The 15000-nt window shown below is 48.4% G+C and overlaps 2 protein-coding genes across 3 annotated transcripts in view; one reads left to right on the forward strand and one right to left on the reverse strand.

Moving 5' to 3' along the window:
• Positions 1-10419: 10419 nt before the first annotated feature.
• Positions 10420-12723, forward strand: LOC135811279 (Golgi SNAP receptor complex member 2-like). Its single transcript, XM_065324494.1, has one exon. It carries the CDS (start codon positions 10845-10847, stop codon positions 11478-11480), a length of 636 nt encoding a protein of 211 aa, XP_065180566.1. The 5' UTR covers positions 10420-10844; the 3' UTR covers positions 11481-12723.
• Positions 12724-13474: 751 nt separating this feature from the next.
• The window catches only part of LOC135811280 (suppressor of tumorigenicity 7 protein homolog), a 23962-nt gene continuing 22436 nt past the window's right edge, over positions 13475-15000 (reverse strand). For both annotated transcript variants that reach the window (XM_065324495.1, XM_065324496.1), the window contains exon 18: positions 13475-14268. In XM_065324495.1, coding sequence (XP_065180567.1) covers positions 14176-14268 — 93 coding nt within the window. In that variant the 3' untranslated portion in view covers positions 13475-14175. The remainder of the gene's footprint in view (positions 14269-15000) is intronic.

Consider the following 15000-nt stretch of genomic DNA (forward strand, 5'->3'; position numbering starts at 1 on the left):
CTGCTCTGCTCGCGGACCGCTTTTTGGATCGTCTCATTGGTCGGCAGACAAGCCTCCGTCGTCTTCCCGGTGAGTTTCTGCTGCTGTGGTTAGTTCCTTTCTCATGGTCTATCGGGTGCGCCGCCATGGTGATGTGTGGAATGCGAACGACAGTGTAGTGTCGTTGAACGAGAGTATTGTTGATCATACGAATGTATGTCTTGCATACTATGAATGAATGACGCTGTGTGTCATTACTTGACATGTGTGCGCGGTATCGGTTGTAGTACAACAAGATACCACTATTCTCGCTCCCAGCGACTTGCTGGTTGATGCTGAGGTATTCTCGCTCCCAGCGACTTGCTGGTTGATGCTGAGGTAACGCACTGTGTCCTCCTGCTGCAGTAGTGAGGATGGGTGGTTGGTGGGAATCCTCTCAGCATCCCATGCAATCCGTTGCTAATTGAATGTGTACTGGTTTCTTGTGCTTGCTGATCTACAGACACAGAAACGGCAATTGGGTGCCTGAAGGCGCTGGATATGTCGGCCGCTGATGCGGAGCGGCTGTTTGAGTGGTCACCGGACGGGAGTGATGCCCCATGTACACCTCCGCCAATAATCCCCCCCCCCGCCAGGCTCAGCAAGAGCAGCGGCAAGAGGAGGAGGAGAAGCGGCGGCAGCAAGCACAACAGCAGGAAAAAGAGTCGCAGCAGCTGTGGCGCGAGTCGCAGGAGCGGGGCCGGGCTGAAGCGGAAAAACGTTAGCTACAGGTACAAGAGCGACGGCAGCAAGCGTTAGAAGCAAAGCGACAATGGCACGAGAGGGAAGAGGGGCGGCAGGAGGAGCGGCAGCAGAAGCAGCAGCAGCGGCGGCAGTTGGAAGAAGGCGACCTGTTCCGGCAGGAGCACGGCGGTGCACCGCACCACGCACCAGGAGGACACCAGCACCAGCAAAGTCGTGGGGGGAGGAGGAGACGGCGGAGGTGGGCAGGCGGGCCTATGGTTTCGCCCACCCATTCATATCATGGGCAGATGTGGGTGATATGCCGTGTGCAACCTGTGGTGGCAGTGGCAGTGGCGAATGTGCACTGACACGCACACTATAGGTTCAGGTGTATCTCAGTTGTGGTGCTCGCTTTGGTTGTCGCGCAGTCTCGTCTTCCAGACTTTGGCTGGGGTGATCGTGGCCGCATCGGGCGATTTATTTCATTACGTGCATGAGTTTGCACGTGCACTGCGCGGACCGCAGCCATCCTCATGTGTGTGTGTGTGTGTGTGTGTGTGTGTGTGTGTGTGTGTGTGTGTGTGTGTGTGTGTGTGTGTGTGTGTGTGTGTGTGTGTGTGTACGTACGTGTGGTGTGTTGACGACGTAGTCCTCGTGCTACTGGTGCATTCGGATGACGTAATCCATTACCTCGGTGGCAAAGTTCAACAACGTACGTGTGATTAACCAGTACTAATTTCACACTTTTACGACGGGGTAATCCATGCACGCACTACACCAGCATACGTTTTTCTGAAACCGCTCCCAAAGCGGGTTTTATATGTGTAATGCATTATACAGTGCTGGCAACTGAAATCCGACCCCCGAGCGGTGGGTACACATTCTTTGCGATGTGAGCGCACCGCTCAGGGGGTCGGATTTCAGTTGTCAGCACTGTAGTAGAGTCTTGTGGGAATGGAAATTGCTGACATGTGCAAAGACTGCCAAAGAGCATGCGGTAAGCAATAAGGTCTTGAGCTAACGGCCATAACTCAAGCTGTCTTGCTATTCACTCTCCTCCACTTTCTTTTCTCATTCCAGTTGCATAAAACTTTTTGAGTGCAGCGAATAGCAGTGCAACTTGACTTGTGGCTGCTAGCTCAAGACCTATTTGCTTTCAACGAGAATCAGCAAGAAGTGTACAAACTCATCCTGAAACAATACACGTATACAACTGATCACTTCTTCCGAGTCGGCATGCTGACCCAAATTTAGCTCAAATCACCAAGAGCATATGAAAAAGAATGTGAAACTGCGCGTACACCGGATTCAGAAGAGCACAATCCATGTCGTAACTGCGAGTACACCGGATTCAGAAGAGCACAATCCATGTCGTTTACATCGCTATTCAACGTCAACGTCGCACTGTAAAAACTTATGTCTAGGGTTGAGTTGGTGTAGCGCCGCGCAAATGTAGTCGTGGAGCGTCGCTAACAATGAATCATGAAAAGTAAGGTAGCTAGTGAATTGTGCCTTCCCCTACCAACACTGGCTGCATACTCTGGTTGACGTGTTCTTGGTTTCGCCTATACACATGTGTGGTTAACCGTATCATGGATTTACAGTTGCGCTCGGCGAAATCCCACCCAAAGTGCAAAGCTGGAGTCTTGGACCAGTTCCGACTACGTCATTGTATGTGTACATGCGTATGTACCGCCGCATTCGTGCCACTTCCAGGACGTCAAGGACCGTGCAAGTTGACGCCGCCAAATATGCACTCCGGGTTGGATTTCACCGAGTGCAAGTGTAGTTTCGCGTACTCCTGCCGTCGCTCATTACGACCCGCCCAATGTGAACCAGCAATTTGGGAAGCTAAACTACCCTATTTTCCAGAGTAAAAGCCCCATTTTAAGCACTCGTTTTAAAAAAAAGTGCGGGTTATACTACAATGGTCAAAATTGATGAATGGTGATACAAGGATGGATGTCAGTCGTTCGTGACAAAAATCTGGGTGCGGCTTATGCTCTGGAAAGTACGGTACATCACAAAAGGATTTCCATCGAGTCATGTGTGTTGCCTGCGGGAACAATGGGAGCTAGGCCAACTTATGGGCCCACATGAAAAGAATTTCAGGAAAGGCAGAAATTCCTTTGTGTGCCTTTCCTGAATTTGTTAACACTTCCTGCTGACCTAGATCTCGTGAACTCTACGGGCAACAAAAACGACACGATGGAAACGCAATGCCTGCCTTCAATACAGATATTTGAATTTGGTACAACTAATCTATACCCAACTTATCCCCAGCCCCAGTCCCGTCGACTCGTTCTCGGAATACAATTCTCAAATTATGAAATTCAAAAAATAATAATAATACACCCGGCGAAAACATGAGATCCTCCTGGCGCTGCTAATTTTATTCAACTTCTGTACTTTAGACAAGTGACCAAGTCAACGCTAACCTTTGTAGAAGGGCCCTAGCATGCCCCGCTTCTCAGAGAAGAGCCATTGTTTGATGCGAGGCACACCGCGTAGGTAGGCACAGGAACAAATGAAGAGCAGGCCGAATATCACAAGCCCGTCGAACGAATACACTGCATTCACAACGGGCAATACCAAAACATCCATGGTGCATGAGTTCCCAAGAAGGAGGTACAGGAAGGCAGCAGCAAGCACCCACCATTCGCCATTTCGTCTTCTGTTTCTCCTATCTTTGACTTCGCTGCAGAAAATGAAGAAAAATGAAAATTTAATGTACAACGAGCTGGAACAAAGCCTTGACGGGAGTACTGTAAAACGACAAACTTTCGCGAGCGATTAACTTTCGCGACTTTCGCGAGCAGGGCCTAGGGCCGAATCGCGAAAGTTTGACACGCGAATAAGAAATTTGTACAATCATGTACTATGCCGCGATGCGTCGATGATCGATCGTGCACTGTCTGTACATGCACTGCACAGACTCTGGACTAGGGCTGATCGATGCTTGCACGGCTACAGTCCAAAGCGCGCAGCTGTTGAAAGTTACGTACCAACACTAGTCTTCCTAGTTGTCGTTGGAGTACGGCGACTTGAACAGAATTATAGCAGTCCGTGCGCCAGATTCAAAATATCGCACTCTATCCGTGTTTTTTATTTTCCAGAGTCAGTGGACTTTGAACTTTTTGAGCTATTTCTCGAGAATTGTTAGTTTCTAGTCATTGCAAGGTGGGCCTTACAAGGCCCTTTTTCGTTCGAGTTCAGACCTGACACGCCGTCCATCGCCGGATAAGGCAAACTTGTATCCTCAGTTTCGAACGTTTTCTCGCGGGGTGCTTCTGTCCCATGCAGCATCACGTCTTCTCCGACTGTCGAAATTTGAATTTTTCTTTACGCAGGACTTTAGCTTAGTGCCGTCAAGTATTCCAGGCACGCGTAGTAACACCCACTACAACATCCAGAAGAACAAGCCTTAGTCTTTTAGTATGTGGTCTCTCGCCGGTGTCCAAGACCAAATAACACCACAACGACCAATTTTCTAACCTCTGTTTTTCTCGCTATTTACATGTATATGGAGGACAGCTGGAAACATGTAGCACTCACAATGAACACATCAGGACGGTGTAATAATGCCACTCAGCTACACCCTGGGCGTGTATGCATTCCTGTCTGCGAGTTATGCCAAGAAACTCGTCTGGACACCAGTGCACACATCCAACAAATGCAAAATATTGGAATATTTTGGTAAAATAGTGAACGGCGAAAGACAAAAACACAAATTGCAGCCACCTACAGACTAATATCCACATACGCTGGCTGTGTAAAGGAGTGTCAATGAGAATCTTCATTCCGTTACTACAGAAGTGTATGAAACGGAACGTAGCGGACAAGCTCATTAGTGCACGCCGAGCCAATATAGGCGGCATTGCAGCACATGTAAGACAGTTATGGACAAACAGGCACAGATGAAGTGTTCCCACTATGAAACGGTCTCAGCAGTTCCAAGGAGTAAGAACATGACAATAGCATAGAATGATGTCTTTTGCAAGAAGTGCTACGAGGCACAGCTAGAATAGATAATAGTTGACAGCAGTGCAAGCATTCACAACAAAGCTATTACAGCTGATCGCTTGTCACACTCAGATCTGCGATAATCCTCTGGCTGAGCTAACAGCAATACTGGGAGAACACATGGATGTTTGCACACTAGCACAAAGAAGCGAGTCATTCCCCTTCTGCGGAAAGGCTGCAATACCCAAGAGGTCCTCTTCGTGCTGTTCTCACACAATGCCAAGACGCGTTAATACCCAAGGTCCTCTTCGTGCTGTTCTCACACAATGCCAAGACGCGTTGGAGCACGATCTACCTGAGAAGACACACAGATCGCACAAGATAAGGCAGCATTTTAACGACAGTAGGAATAATGCATGAAACACAGAAGGTAATTCAATGGAAAAAGTGCTCCGCTCTTTATATACTACACTTTTCCAATGTTATACAGATAATTAGTGCTGAAACGATTACGTTTTTTCCTTAGTGGCTTAGCTGATACCATAACGATCGGCTTATCGGCTAAACGAGTATTATTGTGACTACATCAGTACGTGTAGACTCTCTACGTTCTGTGAATTTCAAAAAAATTACGAGTCCAACATTGCCAACGACGGATAGCGGGCGCATAGATCCGATGATCCCACAACAAGTCCGTCAGCTGCTCGGACTGACCAGACGAACACAGACAAGACAGAGGCAACGCACTGGTTGCAACCCAGGAGCTGATGGTGCCCTTCGCCTGTGACTTCGCTGACTTTGACGATGAAGTCGGAGAAGGCGGCCAGGGGTGCAGATTGGCAGATTTCGATGGATGTGGAACTCCCTTCAATTTAGACTACGTCTTTGGGAAATCCTCAAAATATATATAATAATAATAATAATAATAATGAGCTGACTTGAGGCGCGCCAACAAGTAACTAGTTGCTTTTCCTGTCTATGCTCAAAAGAGGCCCAGACGCCAGGCCTAGCTAGTCGTCGAGCAAACTGGTTCGGGAACCGTCGACAGAACGGAAAACACGAAACTGAAGACCATGTACCACTTTACTGTCTTTAGCGCAAGACTACTCGCACGTGGAGGGAACTCCAGCGTCTGCAGCTAGCTAGTGATGACACGTACTGAACCAGCCCGTCCTGCATGCTGTATTAAAGAAAAGTACTAGTACAGCTGTAGTCAGTTCAAAGACGCTTTGTGCGACCCCCAAAAGGCGGGGAAATCCCGTACCGAGCGTAAGTAACATTCTACTCGTTTAGCCGATAAAATCGAAATAACCGTTCGATCTATTTCTTATCGAGTAAGTAACGAGTTATCGATATAATCGTTTCAGCACTACAGATAATACACTGAACTCCATGGAAGTGGATTTGGTTGTCCCTATTAGTATAATTACAGTGGGTGCTGCTTCACTTGAACCATATTTTGGTTCCAGTGAAGCAGCACTCACTGCAATAATTTGCAGAAAAATTTCTCAATCGCATCGTCGCGCATCGCGTTGCAGAAGTGATATCATGCATCGCGCTTTAGAATGTTGGCATGGCTGGGCATCACTGCCGGTAGTTCTGCCAAGAGGACGTAACCCGGATTAACCCCTGGTGGATCGGTTACACACAGAAACGCAGCAGGTTCGAGGCAGTGTCTGCATGCGATACACCATGCACACAAACCTTCATAAGGCTCTTATGAGAAAAAGCGCGCTTTCAATCTGAAAACCACAGCAGATCGTTGCGCACTGCCCCAGCCGGTACCCCAGTTTGTCGCTACATAATGTGGGCAGCAAGCCCCTTCAGACGCCTCGTGCAAAGTTGCATGCTCTTGGGGCTATGGACTCTTGGTTCAGCCACCAAAATATGAATGCAGTGGAGCTGCGTCAGCGGCGTACATGAAACGAGACAGCATTCGGTTCGTTTTAATCGATAATATCGACAGAGAATATATTATTACAATGACACCAAGAGAAGCTTTGATGGCAATTAAGGCCAGCATGTCCATCCGCAGCCATGCAGCAGCAGCAACGAGGGTACATCTCAAGAGAATACAACTACAAGTCCATACCCACTAAAATGTCATGCAAATTTTACAATATACAGAGTGTCAAGACATACAAATTTCGCACTTTCGGATTCCTCAACAGTACCATCCTAAGCACAGACAAACTAAACGGGAAGAGAACACATTTATTTATGACATCGTATTCCTTTGGATGCTTCTTTCTTCTTGTTGTGCTATTTTCAACAAGGCAACACTTCTGCTCGTAAAAATACTAAAAAACAATTTTGAGATTCCACTTAGTGCCATCGGTTATTCCAGGCAGGAATGCTCAAACCATTATCATCTCACTACACAACAATATGTACTTACTAAGATCCGCCATGAGAGCTTGGTGTCCGCAGCTCTTGGAAAGCTCAGCTCGTCTACTTCTCGATGCCAGTCGGCGAAACCAGCAAATCGTGGAGAGCAGTTTTTTCCATAAATAAAGCCCAAGATGGCGTTTGCGATTCAAATTTTCTACTCGGCGTCAAAGCACAACATTGAACTCATCATCTTCCATTGCTGCAAAGGCAAAGGAGCGAAGACAGGCCGCGAGAAAGGCCAAAACAATTGCCAAATTTCTCCCCCAACTGCCATTGTCGTCGTCATCTTCACCAACACAGTTTTGTGCAGACTTTTTCCCGCGGGATCGGACCCAGGAAAATGAAAACGGCCCACTCAGTGGCCTGGCGCACGGACTGATAGAAGAGAATAAAACGATCGACTGGAGAATGTCTCAGTGTTGTGGAGAGTGTTGTTCAACTTGTTGGAGTGTTTGGCCAGCTTGCTGTTGCGTAGATTTTAGTGTTGTACTGCTCGAAGAAGTCTTCTGAATTTTATCGCCAGTAGTATCGCAGTGGCTCAGCAGTTCGAAGAGAAAGCCTTCCGATGATCCCTCTTCGAAAACGCCATCCTTTCTTGCAGTACTAGTACTCACCTTGTGATTATCTTTGATTCCTTGATTCATTCTTTCATTCTTTGATTTTTTCTCTCATTCTTCGTGAGCTAGCTCTGCGTCCCATCACACGAGAGACTTCGTAAAATAAAATTCTTGAAGATTTTCAGTGGAAGGTAAAAATCGCTAAAATTAATCACCGCTAACTGGTCCAGTTTGCCAAAACGCTAAATTTAGCCGCCGCGAAAGTTTGTCGTTTTACAGTAGGTATTTTACTACTCTACAACTAGAGTCAGCGACTCAGCGCCGACTTCGCAAAAAAACATCAGGTTTTGTTCCAAAATTTGCACCTTTTTTTAAACGCGTCCAACCACCTTCATCAGTCATGCATTATCTATCAGCAGTTCGGAGTGTTCTACTTTCCATCCACCATAACCTCTCTTGAAGTAACATTCACTTCAATGTTTGCCATTTTTGTCAAGGAGTGGTATTCAAGAAAAGAATAATGTGTTCTCATGGCGGACTTGAGATGATGACATGACATCATGCCACCTTGCTGGCTGCAGCCTGCCAAGATCTTCAAACAGAACACCATTCGCCGCACTGTTGCTATTATTACCCAGCCGCATAACCGTACATCAGCGGCAAGACGGAATCACTCAGCATACTGTATGGCGAGCGCCAATCTAATCATGATCTGGCCACTGGACATGATTCCGCTGCTGCGTATACACAGTCCCCTGAGTACCCGGTCCCGATTCTGCCAAGCACAAGAAAATACCTGAATCCGACACGGCGGACAGTGCCGGATTGCCAATGCGTAATAGCTGCTGTGCCCCGGGAACAAACGATCTCGTTGCCCGCTAACCCTACCCGGCCCAGCTACGCTACTCGGGCACTGAAGCAGCAGCAAATGTCAATGGGCACATTGCATTCACCCACACGGCACTAGAATCCAAAACCGGCATTGGCCTGGGATCATAGACTCATGCAGAATCCATTTAACACGTGCACACACACACACACACACACACACACACACACACACACACACACACACACACACCATACACAGAAGCAACTACGGTCACTGTGCAAGCCGCTTGAAGTGATCCGACCAATGGATGCACTGCAAACTACCGTGAGAGTGCTGCTTGAAACAGCTGATTAGAAATCAGAGCACAAAGCCATGTTCCTAACAGCCCAGAAATGGAATATCTGCACTACATCCAGGGATATCCCCACTTAAATGTAGTCAGTCTTATGTACAGGACAACTAGAAACTGGAATGGGAAAAAACATTTTTAAATTTCCAAAAAATCGCTCCTGCAATAGGGAAAGGCGGCATAAATAGTACAAGCAGAGATAGATTAATGTCAACACGCAGCAGATGATCAGGCACTGGGTGACACAGAGTCAACATACATACAGAGCACTGCATCGGCAAGCTAGAATAGCATTACACATCGGCGTCCCCAGACTACTAACCGGCGGCCCTTGGAAAGCGTTCTAAAATACTACCAGTCATTTTCACAAATTGGCAACAATAAAACGTGCCGTTTCTAAATTTGAAACAGCGTGGTGGCTGCTCACTGTCACTGGTCTTGGCAGCGCTCATTCATAGAGCATTCACGCACACACGTCCGCGACTGCGAGCCGAGGCCTTGCACACACACACACACACACACACACACACACACACACACACACACACACACACACACACACACACACACACACAAACACACACATACACACACACACACACACAAACACACATACTAACGCACGTGTGCGTGCGCGTGCATGCTAACTGCAACGGTCTCGCATTGCCACCGCCCTCGCATTGCCACCGCCCTCGCAACCCCCGTCCTAGAACAACTCGGATAGTTTATCTGCATGGCATGTGCTCGTTTTCACTCTGTTCAATGGTGGTGTTCAGGGTCGTCGCTCGATTTCTTACCGCTGGTCAACATTTTCTTACAGACGAAGTACACGGTGTACACAGCAACGCCAGCTCCCAGTCCATACATGAGCTGGTTGTACGGTCGGAACGAGTTGGTCGCCTTCCACCGAAACTCTTCCACGCTGCGAATCGTGTCCTTTGGCGACGGACGGTTTTCGTACTGGAACCGCTCCTTGTCATGGAAGACCGTGCCGTAGCTAGTCCAGCTCATTTGACTTTTGAAGGTTCCAGGTGGCCGCCACTTCCCGAATCGCTCTAGGTTACCCAGGTGGCGAAAGCGATGGTTCTCCTCCGCAGACCAGAACGGATTAGGCTTGTACTTGTGCAGGTAGTACTCGTGGTGGTATCCGAACCTCTTCATCGTCTCCAAGTGGAAATTTCCCACCTTTAGGGCGTAGTGCCATAAGAACGGCATCTTGGCGGCGATTTACACAACCGAGACCCCCAGACCAACTCAGAAATTTGACCTTCCTTGTCCAACACCAAGCGCATGCAAATGGCCCTCACCGTGGCTTCCTCGCCAGGCGATTGAGGATCACGCAAAGAACACCTCCTGCTCTAGCTGCGAGCCAGAAAGTAGAGAGGAAGAAAAGTTTCTTTTCAAACTGTCCTCCTTCTTGCATACGATCAGCCTCGCTCGATCTTCTTCGAACGCCAGCGGCTAGCGAAAAAATAATACGCATCTATCATTCTGTCCTGCCAGATTTTGGCTTGGATTTTTGGAACGGTTTCAAAATATTCGGTATTATGATTTCACATCAAAAAGTTGGCGAAATCCGTTTCAATTCTGACTCATTCCTTGTAATATTGCCACGTCGACTTTGTTTGATTTGAAAATAATTGCCATCCTCATCGAAAGAAAATCTCATGCTGAATGAAGTCAGTGAAGCTTTTTGACACTTGTCTTTCTCTGGTCCCATAAAACGCCGAGCACTGTAGGGAGCACGGTCTTCCATTCCACGTTCGGCCTATCCAGCTGTTTTATTTGTTGTGAATTGATGATTGTAATTGCGGAGAATTGAATTTCAAGCTCATAGTACTGTAGGAGGAATCGGCATCAGCTATTGAATGGAGTAACCGACGGGCTGGATGTGCCGACTGGGACAGTGATAGCTAAGCTGCGTCCGTGTGTCTGTGTAGGCATCAACGGAGCTGGCCACGACTGTAGATAGTGAATCAGGCCGGTTGTGGAGTTGGGCGTATAATATTTATTTTGCAATCCGAATTTGGAATTTTTTGCTACTGTCGCCATGGACGACACACTGCAGCGTGCCACTAGACTGTTGACCCATCTTCAATATCAGTACAGTAGCATCCTGTCGGGAAAGGCGGGTGGCGGAGCCGACGGGGATTTCCCTCGCGACCTGGAGCAACTGGCCAGCATGTGCGATCGGCTGGACACGCTACTGAACAAGGAGCCACTGGCTCGGCGGCAGACGTGCAAGGCGCGCGTGGATCAGATCCGCTTCGACTACCAGACGTTGGCGCGCAACTACGAGTCGCACCATCGGCGGCTGGCCGCGCACGAGCGCCAGACGCACGAGCGCGAGGAGCTGATGGCGCGGCAGTTCACGCGCAACTCGCAGGAGACCAGTCTGTTGCTGGACAGCGCACTGCGTGAGAACACTTCGCTGCAGTCGAGCACGCAGGGCCTGGACGACCTCATCGGCCAGGGACAGAGCATTCTGAGCAATCTGCGCGACCAGCGCTCCATACTGAAGAACGCGCAGCGCAAGGTCCTGGACGTGATGACCTCACTGGGCCTGAGTAACACGGTGATGCGACTCATCGAGCGCCGCAGCTCCCAGGACAAGCTGATCATGTTCGGTGGCATGCTGGCGGTGTTGCTCTTCATGTTCTTCTTCTACCGCTGGTATCACAGCTAGACCCACCTCCTATGATGTCATTGTACTAGGTCAGTTAAGTAGTGTGTGTGTGTGTGTGTGTGTATGCGTATGACATCATCAAATGAATGATGATATCATCGGTGCGCACATGGTGTGCGCATTCCCTTGGAGGGAATGTCCAGGGGGAGTTTCCTCGTCTGCAGCCCACTCACACACACTGGAAATGGATAGTGAGATGGTGTGTGTGTGTGTTTATGTGTGGTTGTGGGCGTGTGTGTGGTGTGCGTGTATGTGGTGTGCATGCGTGTGTGTGTGTGTGTGTGTGTGTGTGTGTGTGTGTGTGTGTGTGTGTGTGTGCGCGTTGCAGCGCTGAGGCTGTGAGCGTACTGTGAAGGAAATTGGTGGAACATCGATGTACACGATGGCCACGACTATATCTGTATCCATGCTTGACTATAGATGTGCTGGCTTGCTGGCAAGCAGCATCTCTCATTGCAACTGCACCATTATTATAGACTATAGACTATAGAGTGTTTGCCCTGGAGACCTACAATTACCGATCGGCTCCTACGGCTGCTGCTGCTGAGTAACTTATGTGGCTTGACTGGCTTTGAAAAGCAGAATCCACATCGCTATTGTTGCCATTGCTGGTAATCGACTGACTCCGCGCCGTCACCTGCGGCCTGCTCTCACGTGATGCTGTGTTTTGTGAATAGCAAAGTGAGGACTGCCAGTACACCTGTCTTGCACTGCCACCCCTGACTTGAACCCCCCTGGCCTATTTACCCAGCTGTCGTCATCGATGCTGCAGAGCTTGTGCAGACATGCCAGTACCGAATGATCTTGATTCACTGCCATGCCGGTTATCCCCACTGCAGTGGTGTGTTTGACTGCAGTGGTAACAAGCTGGATCTGTTTGAGCTGATAGTGATGGTGTTCCGTCATCATCCCCCCCCCCCCCTCCCCCTCCCGCACATTTATTTTATTCGCCATTTTGATTGAGACCCATCTTCTCCCCTCCAGACACGCCAGTATGGTTCTGGCCTGTTTTTCTGGACCATGGACGGCAGTGTCCTTCGTTGACAGTGCAGAGTTTCGTTGTTTTTTTTTAGTTTCTGCTGTGTGTTGACAAAATTTAATATTTGTCACGGCTATTATTCTTCCCATGCTGCCTTCTACCATGCATGTACATGTATCTTATATTATGGATAGTCTCCACTTCCTCCAACATGGAATACCTGTTTTTGAAGTTGTGTTCCAATAATATGGACTGGTACAAGGAGTATAGTCCCAGACGAGTCCTATTCCATCACCAGGGAATAATCGTATAAACCTGTTATGACACCCTGACTGGTGGGCCCCTTGCCGCTAATCCTGATAATTCGAACCCCGAAATGCCGGTGAAAAACTTCTAAAGTACCTGTATCGGGACATTCCAACTACTGATATCCAGACATGTACCCACATTGCGCTATGCACCGTAGAGGCAACAACAAGCCGACGAGCCTGTAGGACTGTCCCCATAATATTATGCGCTTATACGCAAGTTCTGGCGATATTTTAAAGTGTTTGCCAGGTCGATTGGTCTCACATAGATAGAGCGCGTGTGCTTGTGAAGTTGTGTTACCAGTATGGAATGTGGAAATTGCACGTGAGACCCTGTAAAGATGCTGTCATAGTGGCCGATCAGAGCGTAGCGGGATGCAGCGGTTCACTTACAACTAACCAGGCCTGCTGGAACAGGTCCGATTGGTTGGTCAGGTTATCACCGGACCAGCCTTTTGGCTACCAATAATGTGTTCAGTACTGTGTGTGTGGGGGGGGGGGGGGGCACAACTATAATAATAAAAGTACATAATTATTATGTATCCACCACTTCGATACACAAACAGTATGAAAGGCCACAATACTACCGGACCAATCAAAAACTGCTTCCGACAGTCCTGCTAGCCCATCTGCGGCTTATATTATGCGAGGGTACGCTTATGCCCGGATATAGGCACACGACGTGCCAATACGGTAACAAGCGCAGACCAAACCGGATACAAACATTTCCGAACGCATCCACTCATGACTGTTACTTTCAGCAAAATTTATAAAATGATAGAAGAACCGTAAAAAAAAATAATAGCAAGCACAGCTAGGTAGGGCTTGGATAGTCAGAGAAATTGATTTTTCTTCATTTGAATGTGATCAGACAGCAAGAAAATGTGGTTTTACAAAAGTGGTCATGCCGTCTAGACAAGGCGCATGGGAAAGAATGCCGGAATATCTCAACAACACAGATCTGGGGCTTGCTAACTCCAAGAGAGAGAGAAAAATAGGTATACGTATTGTTTGGCTGATGTGCCTGCCCTCAGCTGCAGTAACAAAGCACGGGGGATAAAACTCAGTCCAGAAATAAACAAAACCATGATAGAGGTCACTGGTCAGTGCGGTCCTGTGTGGTGGATATAACAATAATACTAGTCTTGTACTGCACAATCCAGTGCAGACAAACGGGTATTCCCCCATTTTCATCACGTGACGCATCACACGCGCACATGACCGATGCATGTGATGAGTGAGTCACAGTGGTGCGTAGCGTGCCAGTAGGTCATGTGACAAGATTCAAGTCAACACTGATCACGTGACTGATTATGAGTGTGATCATGTGATCTCTTTTCCCTCTCATAGAATCACGTGCGGGTATGGGTGCGGAGCAAAGCTGGGTGCTGTTGTCGTGGCAAGCGCCTTATCCTTCGCTGAGCGTGAACCAGACACTGGGGAAGTAGATCTGCATGAGGTCACTGGCCGTCTGCAGTGGCATCTCCAGGCACTGGAACAGCTGTAGAATAGTGGGGTGGACACGCATTTGCATGCATACACACATATACATACGCACACATACGCATGCCGCACATGGACATGCACATGGACACACAAATGTGCACATACACACACACACACACATGCACGTGCACACACACACACACACACAGACACACAAAGAATTTGTGTAAGTCAACCACCTTGTCAATACCCTTCAGATCGGACTCTCTCACACATGACACATGCACAGACTTCCACACATGCACAGACTCCACACATGCACAGACTTCACACATGCACAGACTTCCACACATGCACAGACTTCACACATGCACAGACTTCCAAACACCAGAAACCTACACCGCAACACTTCCCAGCGGCTAGTTGCCATGACATTCACAATAGCACAGCAACACAGTCACGCCTTAGCCAGGACATTCACGATTGAAAGATCCACGATGAAAAGGTACTACTTTTGCCCGTAGCCTGCATGGGAGATAGTAGAGGTTGAATACATCACGTCAAAGTGATTACATACCAGTGTGCCTCTGTGGTCTGCTGAAAGTGGAGTCATAGGGGGGGGGGGGGGGGGGGGGGAGGGGGGGGGGGGTCAGCCTCGTAACCTACACCGTATTATAGTCTAAGCTAGGCTGGTCGTTCTTCAGCACGCCGTTCTTCGGCACTCCGTTCTTCGGCGCTCCGTTCTTCGGCACCTGGCAGTACTGTATACAGAACAAGGTTCCTACGT

Source organism: Sycon ciliatum, chromosome 3, assembly GCF_964019385.1.
Source record: "Sycon ciliatum chromosome 3, ocSycCili1.1, whole genome shotgun sequence".
NCBI classification, from domain to species: domain Eukaryota; kingdom Metazoa; phylum Porifera; class Calcarea; order Leucosolenida; family Sycettidae; genus Sycon; species Sycon ciliatum.